At 33.5% G+C, this 15927-nt stretch overlaps 1 protein-coding gene and 1 long non-coding RNA gene across 2 annotated transcripts; both read right to left on the bottom strand.

Moving 5' to 3' along the window:
• Positions 1 to 530: 530 nt before the first annotated feature.
• Positions 531 to 1210, bottom strand: LOC124457359 (disheveled-associated activator of morphogenesis 1-A-like). Its single transcript, XM_047007626.1, has 3 exons — positions 1106 to 1210; positions 758 to 1037; positions 531 to 670 (listed from the first exon to the last, which is right to left on the bottom strand). Exons 1-3 carry the CDS (start codon positions 1208 to 1210, stop codon positions 531 to 533), a joined length of 525 nt encoding a protein of 174 aa, XP_046863582.1.
• Positions 1211 to 1330: 120 nt separating this feature from the next.
• LOC124456860 lies at positions 1331 to 9605 on the bottom strand. The gene is made up of 6 exons (XR_006952520.1): positions 9578 to 9605; positions 8450 to 8493; positions 4966 to 5014; positions 2928 to 2956; positions 2204 to 2252; positions 1331 to 1367 (listed from the first exon to the last, which is right to left on the bottom strand). It is a non-coding gene; the product is annotated as an uncharacterized LOC124456860 (long non-coding RNA).
• Positions 9606 to 15927: the final 6322 nt, after the last annotated feature.

The raw sequence follows: 15927 nt of genomic DNA, 5'->3' as shown, positions 1-15927 counted from the left end.
TAAACAAAAACAAGATCTCGATGCAAATTTGAATGCAAAAACAACTTCTCAACTCAACATATTTGATAGCATCATGGAACCTCGGCTTTTCTACTATCTACGAATGACAATTCTTTGCGATTTGTTTCCGGAGCCACACAAGCTTCTGCACCACCGTCTTTCTAAAATGAACAATTAAAATTGCTCTCAACAAAGGATATAGACCATTGAAGAAAGTGTAAAACGAACACAAAATGTACCTGGTCATTCTTAGATTTTTGATATGCCGAGAACATGCGATCAAAGTCGTTAAAATCCATGATTTCATGAATCTGATCAAGCAAAAATTAAATAAATTGAATGAAAAACCTTCAAGAAAGTATTGCTTTGAAAAACATTCGAAACTGAACAAAAAATCGGTACCTTCGAGTCGTCTATTACCGTCCAAACTGTTCCTTTTATTTTGGTCTAGAAATGAAAATTTTGTACATAAAGAGACATGCATGGCAATATACATTGTTACTGAATGACATCGCTGACAATGTCAATGCCTAACATAACACTTCACTTACATCAGGCAGTTTTGACCAGTTAAATGATTTCAAAGGTTGCGAAGGCTTTGGTACATTTCTCTTTCCCTTTCCCTGTAATGCGCCTGGTAGGCCAGGGGCACCTGGGGGAGGTAGTGGACCTTGAAAAACAAGAGAGAGCAAATGATAGATGTTCAGTTCAGAACATCACAATAATCAAAATTATTTTACGCAAATAAAAATGTCACCTGGTATTGCACCCCCGAAAGGTGGAGGTGATGGTGGCATTCCTGATAAAGGTGGTGGTAGTGATGGTCCGCTAGGAGGTGTTGGTACTCCAGGAGTAAGTAATCCAGCTAACGGAGAAGGGGGAGACGGACCAGCATGTGCTTCAAGATTAGGAATTTCCGGTGGGGCACTTGTACTATTCTTGACAAAATGCTCAACATTACAGTCTTCAGGAATCTTCCCACCAGATTTTTCGACGATCTCTTTAAGTTTTTCCAAGACTTTTTTGTGAGCTTCAAGCTAGGAAATGAAAAAATCTCCACATGAAACAAAAATATGATATCATAAAACATTAACAATTGCTTTACAAGAATGGCAGCACTGTTAACTTTGCTGTCAAGCTCTTGTATTCTTTTAAATGCCTCATTCTTCTCTGCAGTCTCACGTTCTAATTCAATTTTTAGTTTTTCCATCTCTTCATTTACTTCATCCTTTAACAAAAACAAGACATTTAATGGGAATCATACAAAGATAGCGTAAAAAAAAAAATAAAAAAAGGGACCTTTTCTTGTGACGTCGATTCGAGGGTTATTATAAGTTTATCTAACTTATCTTGCATTTCTTCCAAATCTAAAATACACGTTACATTACAACCGAAGAATAAGAAAATGATTATTCTTCGGTTATTGAATTACTGATTATTAAAAAACATCCGCATTGAGCAATCATACACAGACAATTTTATGTCTGTGTATGAATAATAATAATATTATTTTAAGCATTGAATATTATTCTAGATCATTACTGCCTCTGAACTTAGCAACCTAGCTGTGAATTGTCATATCTTGGCAAAGATGGGTCAAATTAATGTCTTCCTGGACGAGCAATTTTCAAATGAATACGAAGGCCGGTATTTTTCACATATCGGGAATATTTTCATGTCAAATTGATTTACATAACTTGTTTCATCTATGACGTATATTTGACATAAGAGCAAGGTCGCGAAATGTCTTGAATATTTTAAAATATTTGTTTGTAAACGTTATCAGCCATATATTTCTATAGTAATTGTATCTGAAGTGGGTAAACAGAAATGAATTCCGCCTATATAATTAGGCTTTACTTTTGGTACATATGGAAGCTACATAAAATCTATTATAAGATCAGTGGCTAAACAATAAATGAGTACAAATAACTCAGAGACGTAGTCACGAGAGTTAACATAAATGTATATTTAAAAAATTACAATTGATAAGAGATTTGAAGACGGAATATATCAATGTATTCGAATTCATTACAACGAGTGATTAACTTATATGGAAAAAAACGGTAAAACTATAGCACATTACTAGAAACGAGCTAATCGTTGAAAACATGACATCACTTTAATGTTAAATATAAATAAAATACTCTACAATACAGCTTGCTTATTACAACTATAAAGTGAACATGTTTGCTATACTTACCGTATTCACAAAATGTTTCGATCATATCGACCGTTTTATTATTTGTAGCCTGCAGGAAAAATGGAGAAAATGGTTAAAATAGATTTTTTACCATCACAATTCGTCATGTCCATGTCCATCACATGGCGCATATTATTTGTGGCCTGTTACGTAAAAATTATAAAAATAATTAATGCATCAATTTGTGCAATAATACTTAAAACTATGCTCGTTTAACTTCAATAATAAGAAAATTAGTAGATACAAAAACGCTGCATTCGGTCTTGCAAGAAAAATTATGAACTAACAAAAATTTAAAACATTATTTATTGCACGAACGATTTTTTGTTGATCCTGTAAAGATATAGTAAACTACGCGTACAATAATAATTTCATTACACTTTTTGCAAATATTTTACACTTATTATTTTATAAACAGATCTGTGTGTAAAAGTTCTACATTTTTTGCTTTTATCATATAGTGGAATGTTTTCTTTTTGCAACAACATACAAAGTTTATGATGATATTATACATGAAACTTTTATATCAGTTTATGAAAGAAAATGACTGATTCGTATACCAACATAGAAAAGACTTGTGATATATATACGTATATAAATTAAATCATAACAAGACCTACATTATCGCAAAAGTTAAATTGAGCGATTAAAAAATTTAAATCGTCTTAAATTTCACTACTACAGAAAGCAGGCTGCTTTGATAAATCAGTAATAAAAAAATTACCTCCTCTTCATCACCTCCTCCTCCTTCTCCTGAATTATGATTGAAAGTAATTGGTTATACGCATTGAACAAAATAGTCACTGATTTTTTTAAGATTAGGTAACAAAGAGTAACTTGTTAAATCAGAACATCACACGACATTTTTTATATTACTATACATAACAATGTCTCTTTACATCATACGTTCGTGTGACATATTCCATGTTTTTGCTGTATGAAGTCCTTTTATTTGACTAGCATTTATCTAGGACATTACACTAATTCTTAGTTAAACTGTTATTCTTATTGAATGATCTTTGTTAATTTGCCACTTTAATCAAAATTTTTGTGAACTACGTATGATTTCCGTAATTTACCTTATTCAAATATTTGTCGCAAAAATTTATATGTTGGTTACACAATATAATAATTTAAACATGTAAAAAATATCACAAAAACCTGGTAACAACATTAATATATCCCATTGAACTAAAATACAGGGAGCACTACCTGTAATACAAAACCATTATAATTTTTTAAGCCGTGATTTTACCCCAGACACGCGTTTGTAGTCAATCATGTAATACTCCGAGAGAGAATCTCGAAACACAAAACACGCGTGTCTGGGGTAAAATCTCGCGTGTCTGGCGTAAGATATGTCTTTAATTATTTGCTTGAGGTTGCGTTCCATGTACTTTAGTTCAATGATATATACAAAAAATATATTTTTAAGTAACTCTCATCCTAGGACTAATGGTAATTCGCACTTAATTAGTTTGCTACTCAAATTAGTTGTTTCGAATTCGATTCTTTTTAAAAGGAAAAAACACAAGTGTTCACAGTTAAAGTTTTATCCGCATTATTTTTCGCTTGATAACATAGTATCATAAGAAACTCAATGGGATAGATATTAATTAGCAGGTATTTTAGTCAAATTATAGGGTATTGTGGGTACATACTTTAGCATCTATATTTTTTATAAAATTACTATTTGCATTTGCTTCACATGATCGACATAAAATTTGGCGCCTTTCCTAGACCATCTTTGAATCTTTGATAATAACAATATTTAACGAAAACAAATGGCGGAGATTACTGCAATGGGCGTACTTTTACGGGAATACCAAAAGAACGTAAAAAATCAGCAAAAAGATCAAGTATAATACAAAAAATGCTGCAATACTTACAAAAGAATGCAAAGCGTCGCACCGCGTTACTTTTTGAATTGTAAAATATTGCTGCAAGCAAACACAGCAGAAAGAATCACGTGATATATGTGATCGCATGAAAAGTTTGGTAACAAAGCTAAAAACACGTAATTGATCAAGATTGATCCGATTCTTTTCGTGTTGCATGTTTACATTATGACTAAACATGCAGACTAAACTAATACGATTGGAGACCACATTCTCAAGCGTCCCAAGTTAGTTCAGATCGAATTCGTTTCTGCATCACTTACAAGTGTTCACTTTAGCCCTCATACGGACTCGAATTGATTTCGAATCTATTTAAAGTGTTTGTGTGAATGGGCCCTAAAATAAAATATTTTAGTCACATAATGCACAAAACAATGAATCCTGATGGATTAAAAGTCAGCATTAACATAGAATGATTAAAGAATGCTTTTAGAGCACTCTAGTTTTATATTTTTCACAAAACTTGATTACTTTCAATCTTTAAAGTCGCTAAGCATGAGCAAGAAAAAGCTGTGGCCTTGTCAGTCTGGCAAGTTTTAGTACTGCCGTACTGCTATGTAAATTTTGGAATATTTTTATTTCTTTGTTTGTTTAGTACATTGTTCCTATTGCAATGATTGAACACAAAACAATTTATATTGCAGGATAAAATTTCTTCGTTAGCCAAAACACTGAAAAAATATACAAATAATTCAGACACGTTGACAGACACGATCATATTTTAATTTATTACAACAGATGTTCGAATGAAATAGAAAAAAACAGTAAGACTTTAATTAGCACATACTAGAAATGGCCTAGTGTTACTCTCCAACAACACTTCCTTATATAAAACTATAAAGCAAACATTTCTGCTATACTTACCGTATTCACAAAAGGTTTCGCTCATATCGAGCTCATCAATATTTGTTTCCTGTTACGTAAAAATGAAGAAAATTATAAAAATAGAATTTTTACCATACTACCAGTCTGGCGACAAGATTTCCTCGACGGAAGGGATAAGGTCTATAACGGGAGGCAGACTTACTTAACTTATGTGACAATGCACTGTATATGCAAATCTTTTTTTCAGAAATGATTTTAAAAAAATTATTATCTATCCTGGCTTTAACAAAACATTGAAACATAGTTTGCTTTTTAAATAAGAATTTACATCTAAATGAAAAATTAGCATTACATCATGGACTAGTTGTTTATAGACGCATTATTGAACGCTAATTTGGGAATTGGTTGTTTAACCATATATTCTGTTGCATGCAACCGATTGTTTTAAAGAAATTTAATTTTAAAAGAAATCAATCAAACACATCTGAATACATGAGTCTCCCATTAAATTAATGCTCCACTAACAGTCATGCTGTCTAACAGGCATTCCTGGGATATTTATACATATATATACTCAACAAACGTAACGAACTTGTCTCCTCTTGTCGCCATAGACACAAGGCACTTTTATCTAATTTGTAATCGTACACCTAGCTTTTTATGTAATTCTACCTTCAATTTTATCATAACATGATTTGAGTTTTTGTGTAGGTTTGTGGGCGACGTTAATATTGAATGGTCAAAGAGTCTGGCAGTCATTTCTGATGTTCCTTTTATGTATGTTACTATAATGATTTTTACTGTTTCGTTGTGTGTCTTGTTCGTTTTTTCGGTTTGTGTTTTGTTTTGAAGTTTGTTTATAATCTTGTTTATGAAGTTTCTAGGGAAATTGTTTCAAATAAATGTGGAGTATAAGTAGTTGCGTTCTGTTTTTTTTAGCTTCTTCGGTGTTACAATGAGTGTTTATCCTGTTAAAAAGTGTTCGAATGCAGCTTATTTTGTGTTGTGTTGGATGATAGCTGTTGAAATCGAGTATTTAGTCTTTGTGGGCGATTTTGCGGTGTACTTGTGTGTTTAGTGTACCGTCATCTGTTCTGGTTAGTAGGATGTCGAGGAAAGTAAGTTGTTTGTAAAGATCTTCGTTTTTGTGAATGTTATGTTGTTTGTTGTATTGTTTATGGTGTGTACGATTTGTTCAGTTTTGTCTTTCTTGACTATGGCAAAGATGTCGTCGACATATCTTTTACATAGTCCGATGTTTGTGTTATTTGTGACTGATTGTGTTTCGAGGTGTTGCATGACAGCTTCTGCGAAGAAAGTGGATAGTGGTGACCCCATTGGTGTGCCTGAAATTTGTCTGTAGTATGTGTTTTGGAAGGTGAATTCAGTGGAGGGGCAAATGTTGAGTAAGTCTAGGATGTCATTTTTGTCTAGTTGTGTTGTAGCTTGCCAAATTTTGTCGTTTGTTAGTAGTTCGTTTGTAATTTGTTTAGCTATTTCTAGTGGTATGGATGTGAAGATTCATACTGGTTATATATATTTTTTGGCTTCTTTGGTGTTAAAATGAGTGTTTATCCTGTTAAAAAGTGTTCGAATGCAGCTTATTTTGTGTTGTGTTGGATGATTGCTGTTGAAATTGAGTATTTGGTCTATGTGGGTGATTTTGCGGTCTACTTGTGTGTTTACTGTACCGTCAGTTGTTCTGGTTAGTAGGATGTAGAGGAAAGTAAGTTATTTGTTGTGCTCTTCGTCTTTAGTGAATGTTATGTTCTTTGTGGTATTGTTTATGGTGCGGACGATTTGTTCAGTTCTTCTGCAAGGAAAGTGGATAGTGGTGACCCCATTGGTGTGACTAAAATTTGTCTGTAATATGTGTTTTGGAAGGAGAATTCAGTGGAGAAACCATCATGCAACACCTCGAAACATAATCAGTCACAAATAACACAAACATCAGAGACTATGGAAAAGACATGTCGACGACATTTTTGCCATAGTCAAGAAAGACAAAACTGAACAAATCGTACACACCATAAACAATACAACAAACAACATAACATTCACAAAAACGAAGATCTTTACAAACAACTTACTTTCCTCGACATCCTACTAACCAGAACAGATGACGGTACACTAAACACACAAGTACACCGCAAAATCGCCCACAAAGACTAAATACTCGATTTCAACAGCAATCATCCAACACAACACAAAATAAGCTGCATTCGAACACTTTTTAACAGGATAAACACTCATTGTAAAACCGAATAAGCTAAAAAAAACAGAACGCAACTACTTATACTCCATATTTATTTAAAACAATTTCCCTAGAAACTTCATAAACAAGATTATAAAAAACTTCAAAACAAAACACAAACCGAAAAAACGAACAAGACACCCAACGAAACAGTAAAAATCATTACATTACCATACATAAAAGGAACATCAGAAATGACTGCCAGACTTCTTTGACCATTTAATATTAACGTCGCCCACAAGCCTACACAAAAACTCAAATCATCTTTTACCAAACATAAAGACAAAACAACAATCCATAATACAACCGACGTGATCTACATGATACCATGTAAAGACAGCTAAAAACAATAAATAGGACAAACATTAAAGAAAATCGAAAAAAGACTCACTGCACACAAAAACGCCATAAAACGACGAGATCCGAACTCACTACCGGCAGAACATACCCACGGAAACAACCGCACATTTCACTGGACAGAAACTGAAGTACTCGGACGCGCACAGACTAAACATGCACGCGAATTTAAACAAGCTTGGTACACTAAAGACAAAACTTTTTATACACTCCTATACATATATATATATATACAAAGTGTATATACAACGTGCCCTCCCGGCTATCACCACAATAAAATGGTGACTCCTGCACTTGGGACATAGGACGTACGGTTATTTATAACGAATATAGTGCGGTACTTATAACGAATCAGTGCTGTACTAGGAAATAATTTATACAAACATAACAGGCAATAATAAACATGCACCAGTAAAATATAACTTCAGTCATTGAGTCAATTCATTTGATTTTTTCGTGTTTAGAGAACAATTCTACACGTGGGAAACTAAAACCATAGAACTTGTTTACAGACGAAACCAAATCCACTTTGCTCCTCGACTACAATGAATTCCTAACATCATTCCCTGTGTCCATACGCTCAACGGCGATTTATCACTGGCAATAACCACAATACATGTAAAACTGTTAAATTCTCAGTCTCATTGCTAATTTGAAACTCAAGCAGCAGAGCTTTTTATTTATTTTACAAAAATTTTCTGACAAAATGCGAAAGTCAAGTTGCCAAAAGCAACCGATAGAAAACACTAATAATGTGTGCGAAGTCGTAGAGATTGCATATACAAATTTATCAAGACGTACAACATTGCAGAAATTAAACTGGGTAATGTAAAAAAATTTTGGTTACATCTTCTTACTTTTCTGAACTTTAGAAAGCAGTCTATATTGATAAATCATTTTCAAAATAATTACCTCTTCATTTCCATCGTCTTTCGTACTGCTTAATGCAGTTGAAACTGAAAGTAATGCAATGTAAGCATTAGATATAATGGTCAGTGATGAAAGTTAATTACGTTTTAAGATTGGGTAATATAATATGAACCATACTCCGAATAAAAGACTCATGCTTAACTCAATATTTGAGAAAGAAAAAAGGGATTTTATCTGTAAAGTAATATTTTGATATTGTTACAAATTCATCAACAGACTATATTTACAAGCCAACAGAAGCTCTACTTAAGTGTGGGTTAAATGATTTTAGCGGAAGTGCGGGAATGTGTGTTGGATAGGAGGTATTAGTTAATTGAGGCAGTGAAAGCAAATAGTGGCAGCTCTTTGCTGGCTTTAAGCCTATTATTAAGTTTTGCTTTGTGTGATTTAATAAAGAGTGCTTCCATTAGTAAAGTCGGTTTCTGTTTAAGTAAGTAAGAGGAACATATTTTATAATTGTTAAGTACGAGTTAGGTAATGTTTGAATTAGGTTTTTCAAAAAGTGTTTTATGATCAAGTGTGCTGTTGTTGTGATATGTAATGTTCTGCACTTTTTGGCTTTCTAAGAAGTGATCTACAATAGTAAGGGTACAATAGTCTCATAAAGTCGGGTTTTATGGCATCTCTCATTTTTACCAATGTAAGATTTGTTACAACCGGGGAAGTAACTCGACATTAAAACGAGACAGTGGTGAGATTTTGTTTTTGTTGGAAGTAAAAAAAGCGACTTTGTTGTGTCAAAAAAAATAATAAATTAAACTGGTTTGATGAGACATTTACGAAATTTTTTAAGACAGTTATAAATAATTTTTGTGCCTTATGAGCCTTGATAAGGTATCCAAAATTTTGGTACGTTTTTGTTGATGGTTGGAGATTGAGAGAAATCATTGGATGAACTAGTTAGATTGTATTTGTGTTAAAGTTTGTTAATAATTGACTTCAACAGTTGTCGTTAATTTTTTATCGTCTCCATAAACAATAGGTAGGTAATTACGCATACGTGAATATTTTAAGCTGTGGTTTCATCCATCGTTTTCAAGCTATTTTCAAACTAAGCCTGGGTTGAAATTGCTCCATGTTATTGTCCTCTTAAAATCATAAAAAACTTACATGATGGCTCTTTCAACAATTGAGGCTCATTTTCTTCAGTCATGTTTCCTGTAATCAAGAAATAGACAAAAATAAGGCCTAAATGTGTGTTTCTTGATATCAAAATCAAACTTAGGCTTTAATAGTCCATAGAAAACAAATATTTATCTTCTTCACATGTAATTATTATATCTCTTTTGACATTTACTCAACTGAAAGGAAACATGTGTTTATTAGTTGACTTACTTACTTAAATATCTATAGTAGCGTAATTTCAGGCTACTCCAAGTTCTTCCCTCAATCATCTAGAAAAATTTAGATCAGACAAATGATATCAAAGTGCTGATCCCATTTTACGAAATAATCGTCAATGCATTACATTTTCTTCAGCCATTTTCTTCCAAAAGCTTTTGCCGTACTCTTTTCTTTTATTTTCTTTTAGGTACGACAACAACTTTCTATCTTCATCTTTTGTGTAAAACCTTAAAAAAATAAATTAAGTTTTGACTCCATTTATGATCGTAACAATTTGCTAAATAATTTAATATTTAAATAATTACTTAACACCCAACAGTCGAGTGAATAAATGATCATTCAAAATGAATAAGTGACAAAAACCATAGATGTATTGAAAAATGTGCATTGACTAGGTTGATTTTTTGTTCCATGTAATCGTAAAAGTCTTCCCAAGGAAATAATACAATGTCCGTGGTGAATTTTCATTTCATGTAATCGGTCCCATCCCCTGGGTCAATTTCGTTGCGCCGTCACTTTGGTAAGAATACAGTGAATTAATGAAGTAAGAATATTTTAGCATAGCCATACAGAAGTCAACTGCATAAATCACGATTATTAAAGTTTGTACTTATTAATATAACTTAGATACTTCAGGGACTTGTTGTACCAAAGCCGTTTACAATAAACGACGTTTAGCCGTCATCCAACGAGTATATTCTTAATCCGACAGATAGTAAAACAATGGTTAAAACTGCGGTGCATGCACGCCTTTTATCGTAGCGTTTAGCTAACTGAGGCAGGTTGTATGAAATGCGTTTAACTCGTTAACCGACGTTTAAATCGCCTTCCATGAAGAGCAAAAAAAGCAAAGAAACTTTAGCCATTAGTTATGACTTGTTTCTTTGTTGTAAAATCCGTATTAAGTCAGCGAAAGATAACAAATAATAATAATAATAATAATAATAACAATAATATATTTAATAATAATAGTAATAACCAGAGGGAACCATTGATCATAGGCTTTGATACTTTCTCTTAGAATGTAAAACTTGGTGTTTTAAAATGCGTGTTTTAAAAGAATAAAAATAATAAAAAAAGAATGTTAATAATAATGATAACAATAAAGAAAGATCAAAACAATAAGAACAATACGAATGTAATAATAAATAAAATTGTTATTTTTCCCCCAAACCACCTATTATCAGCATGCCCAAGAACCTCGTATATTTCTCCCTTCCCTACACAGGCATACAGTCTTTCCAAAATACGCACCAAACTTAACCGCCTATGCAAAGCTGTCTTCCCTCACGTAAGGATTACATTTGTTTTCCGTCCTTTTACACAAATTTCCTACTTTTTTCTCTTGAAGGATAATATTCCTAAGTTCCTAAAATCTGGTGTTGTTTATCTCTTTATGTGTCGACGCTGCAACGCGTCGTATGTTGGTCAAACCACACGCCATCTTTACATTAGAATCTCAGAGCAGCTGGGGATTTCGCCCCTGACAGGAAAACAGCTTAATTCTCTGCAACATCCAGCATCTTATCACACATCAACATATCAGGTCACACAGCTGCCTTTGACGACTTTACTATTATCTCATCTTCCCCCTACACTCCTGACTTAATGATCCATGAAAGCCTCCTGATCTCAAATTTAATACATGGACTGAATATCCAAAGCAGTTCCATCCACTCGAACTTTTGTAAAACGTAGTGGATGTTTTACCAATTTGTCCTAATTTAATATACTTTTTAATACAAAATCACAGTTTTCGCGTTTTTATTCAATTTAAAAATTTCCGATTAAGGAAAAATTTTCATGAGATGTAAAGGAAAACAGATAGAGAGTTTTAACCATAAAGCTCTGTTTTCTTGGCTTTGCAACTACGTAATTTGAAAATATTATGATGCTTGCGATAACATTCCGAAACAACATGTTGTTAAATACGTAAATTGTAGCAACCTTCCATGAACGTCACTACAGATAATATTTTGGTGGTACTATTAGGATTCTGTAATACTTCCACATATTTTAAGACGCATAGAATCATATAATCGCCAGTTTGGTTTAAAACAGGGGTCTCCAAACTTTACAGCCATAGGGCCACATGAACTTTCATCCAGCATGTTGAGGGTCGACGAACCGCATACCGCTGGTCAAAGAGCGGATATTTTAATAAAACGAAGTACATAACACAAGCTTCATTATTTAAGAAAATAGCTCCTTCCTTAGCTCAAAAACCCTTGAAAGCACTTTTCCACAACTTAGCCATCTTACTGCAGTGTAATATGGCATGTCAACAGACTCTGTCTCAGTAGGAAGTTGGGACAAAAATTGACGTAAGCCACTCTTGCTAGTTGGCTTGCGTCATAACGTGAACTTTCTGCACAAAGTTTGTTTTGTTTAATAATATTATTATATTTTCTTTAGTGTCTCTGCGGGCCGGATTGAGAGGCCCAACGGGCCGCATCTGGCCCGCGGGCCGTAGTTTGGAGACCCCTGGTTTAAAACAATGCAGGTCGACTTTGTACCATGTCAATTTTCTGCCATTAAAAAAAAAGGCAAGAAGTCAAAATTTTTAAGATTACAGATCTTTGCCGGTCATTCTGTCTCTTTCATAAAAATTTTGCTGGAATCGAAAGTTTGTAGAACGGTTAAATACACAAAAACTGTGATTTTGTAATAGAAAATTCTAGTAAAGTGGGACCGAAGGTCATAAGCAAATAAGCCAACTTCAGATTTTAATTTTCGTGCTATATTTATACACGGGATGCCTTATCCAGTGTAATATACATATCAGAGAGAACACTCAAATATAATGAGCAGGGAGCAGATCATTGAGTTCTATAAGACCTGGAGGGGAAACGTCAACAAAATTAGTATAAATTATTAGCGCGCGGCCGCGTGGTCAAAAACATGGCGGATTTTGGTGGTCAAAGTCAGCGGAGAGACGCGGGCTCATGAAATAAAATTTTTGTCGCCCACCCTGATTTGACCACCACGATTGCGAGTATAGAAAATATCAAAACTATTTATTTTCCTAACATAAACACTTTTTTAAAACTTTATTTATTAAACTGCCAACTTTTGTGGTTTGCGGATGCTGAAATAGCGACAGAAAAGGGAACATTTCTTGACTCCGGTAAGTAGCACAATATTAGTTTTACTGTTTTGTTTTTAACACGATACTTGAAGAGTGTTTCTACTACTAAGTTTTAAGTTAAAGTTATTTTGGTCCAGTCTTGTTTGTTCTTCACTTAATCGCTCGCCAGACGTGGCGAAGCTGTCAATTTTTATCGAGTTTTGCATCCATCTTGTATCATCATCAAGGCATCAAGCTAAACTCTCCTGAATTTGAATTTGATTTGAATTGAGTTTACCTCCCAAAAATGGGGCATAATTTGTTCATGTTTTTTTTTGAAAAGATGAAGGGAAAGTTTACAGCAGAGTTTTGTTGAAAGTGAATGCAGTGCCATGCAAAATTAAGGAGAACTATGGTATATGTTGTATAATAAAAATAACTATTAAACTGTTTGCCTGCTCAATTTGACTGACTGTATAGTGTAGACAATTATAATGAGATTGGAAAGTTGGATTTATGCTAACAATTTTAAAGCACTACTTAGCGTTTCTGTAAATGAAATATTTATTGTTATAGTAAACAGGTTACTACTTCAAAACCAAGATAAAAGTAGTGTGTTGAACAATGTGCTAAGATTTGTTTCTACCTTGAAATTTTTGTTCAACAGTAGCTTATGATTATACCATTAATATGCATGAAAAATTAAACATATCATTGTCTCATCTCATTAAATCCATAATTGGTATGATTCCAGGTGATCCACAAATTCACATCGGATGCATTGGTTACAATGAACTTGAATGTAGAGGAAGCAAAAATAGATGGCAAAGAAATTCTTTGTGTCTTATGAAGAATTAGTAGAAATCAATAAAAAGAATTCTTTAAACAAATTGTAAACAAATTTAAATTTGCTCATGGTCAAGCAACCTAGTCAAAGAAGCAAAGTCTGTCTTCAACATGCGACCTTTCCAATTATTTAGTTTCTTTGTCCAAAATACTATTTTTGAGAAACTTGATTTGTAAGTCATTCATTGATATTTTTTACCAAGAGATAAAAGGAACTAATTCAAAGGCTTGATGTAAAATACAAAGATTTAACAAGTTGTTTATCATTTAATTCCCAAATGTTAGTTTGTACATATAAATAATTAGTATTGGTAGCTGTAAGTTGTTTAAGCAAAACAGATGAGTAGTAGTGCTCGAAGGGGTTAGCATTTTTGAAAAATTATATCTTGTTCATGACATATATTACACAATTCCAAAAAACTGTAAGTAATGCACAATAATATCTATAGAACTTGATAAATTTCTTCACCTACACTGTCAAGTAACTATTTTACCTTCATGCAGCAATAGACAGTGTTTTTGTCAGAGAAACCAATGCACTTTAGTTTCCAAGTTTGTAATTTCAATGGAAAATTAATGTAGTTCTGTTCAGTAAAAGATCCAAGATTCTGCCAAGATGTTTACAAAATACAAATTACCAAGCAACAGTGTCATGGTGTTTTGAATTTTTTCTTTTTTGTAGCTCTTCTAGTTCAACATACTTTCTTTATGAGTTTTCAGTAGATTTATCAGGTAATGACAATACACTTATGATACTTATCCATGGTAAATTTTTAGTTGACTTATGTCGTAGGACTGAAGCAAACATTTTCTCGCTTCCTTAGGAGCATTTTTAAACAGATTTATCCATTTGAAGCAAGAAAAATAGGTGCACCAAACGGTTTACAAACAGTCAAACACACAAAAGCATGAAATAATGTATAAGTTTGACGAGATTGACAGGTCTAGTAAAGAATGCCGTTTGATTTTCACTTTTAAAAGGCTAAAATGTCATAAAATAACTTAAATGTTACATCCAAAATATGCGTTTCTCTACCGTCGATCTTCTTTATTTTGATGTGTGTCTGTACTGTGTTTTTCACGCAATGCTGAAGCATTATTTTCACATGATATGCTGTCGGTATCGTAATTGTTTTTTTTCTCACTTGTTTTCGTTCATACAAACAGTATTGGAAATCAGGAGGGAGTGAATATTGAAAAAAAATTTAAAGTGGAAGTTTTGACCACCAAAATCCGCCATTACCGCCATGTTTTTGACCACGAGGCCCAGGCCCCTTTGCCCCTCCAGGTCTTATAGAGCTCAATGGTCCATTCCCCTTTGCCCCTCCAGGTCTTATAGAGCCCAATGGAGCAGATGCGTAGCAACAATGTCGGTCCAATGTTTTTCGCAACTTGTATCGGGCTCTCAATATGTCAATAATACAATACAGACCTGCCAACCCAAGGGAATACAAAACCTTGAGATTAATGCAGAAAAACCGGGAGATCTGGCAAAAAAACTGGAGATTTCTATTCTCGTATACGACATATTTTTAGATTGATTTATTAGGCAAATGGCAATGATTACCTCAAGTGTTATGCACAAAAATTTTAACTGGCAGCCATTTTGTGTTGCATAATTATACGAAAAAACGAAAATGAATGTCATGCCCAGTTCCCGGCTCACCGCGGCTACAATACGTTATGTTTTGAATGCTATTCATCGAGTATTTCTTTCCATGCGATGAATAAAAATGGCAACAAACTTCTAAAAGCCTAAGCTTTAAAAAAACCGGGAGATTTAGTATCTTTGTCGGGAGGTCGGGAAAAATGCAGCAAAAGCGGGAGTCTCCCGGCGAAACCGGGAGAATTGGCAGGTCTGCAATACCATACAATATATTTTATGGAAAAAATGTTCCGAACTGCTTGGCAAATGACATCTGAGCATGTTCAAACACGCATATTTGGAGCATTTACTCATATACTCATTTTACAAAATTGGGAAAAAAAAAGTAGGTATACCGTATACGTAATATATTTGTAACGGTTCGCAAACTTTAACACGTATTTTACTTAAAGTTCTGAAGTTGAGGCGAAATTTTTTAGCTATGGCTCCATGAAGATCCCTTTTTTTCATTCGACAATATGACGAACAATGCATTATTTTAAGCCCAAACACATTGGTGATTTATAGTACAGGTCTATACTGTCATTTCTTGCGAAA

Source organism: Xenia sp. Carnegie-2017, unplaced genomic scaffold (assembly GCF_021976095.1).
Source record: "Xenia sp. Carnegie-2017 unplaced genomic scaffold, XeniaSp_v1 HiC_scaffold_6, whole genome shotgun sequence".
NCBI lineage: Eukaryota > Metazoa > Cnidaria > Anthozoa > Malacalcyonacea > Xeniidae > Xenia > Xenia sp. Carnegie-2017.
The sequence above is the reverse complement of the archived record's forward strand: the minus strand, read 5'-3'. Positions and strand labels throughout refer to the sequence as shown.

Bases quoted from the DNA above. Each gene is read 5' to 3' on its own strand.
- LOC124457359 (XM_047007626.1), bottom strand. From the start codon at position 1,210: ATGGAAAAACTAAAAATTGAATTAGAACGTGAGACTGCAGAGAAGAAT. The intron at 1,038-1,105 runs GTAAAGCAATTG...TTCATTTCCTAG, and splicing joins TTAACAGTGCTGCCATTCTT to CTTGAAGCTCACAAAAAAGT. The intron at 671-757 runs GTGACATTTTTA...TTGTTTTTCAAG, and splicing joins TTTCGGGGGTGCAATACCAG to GTCCACTACCTCCCCCAGGT.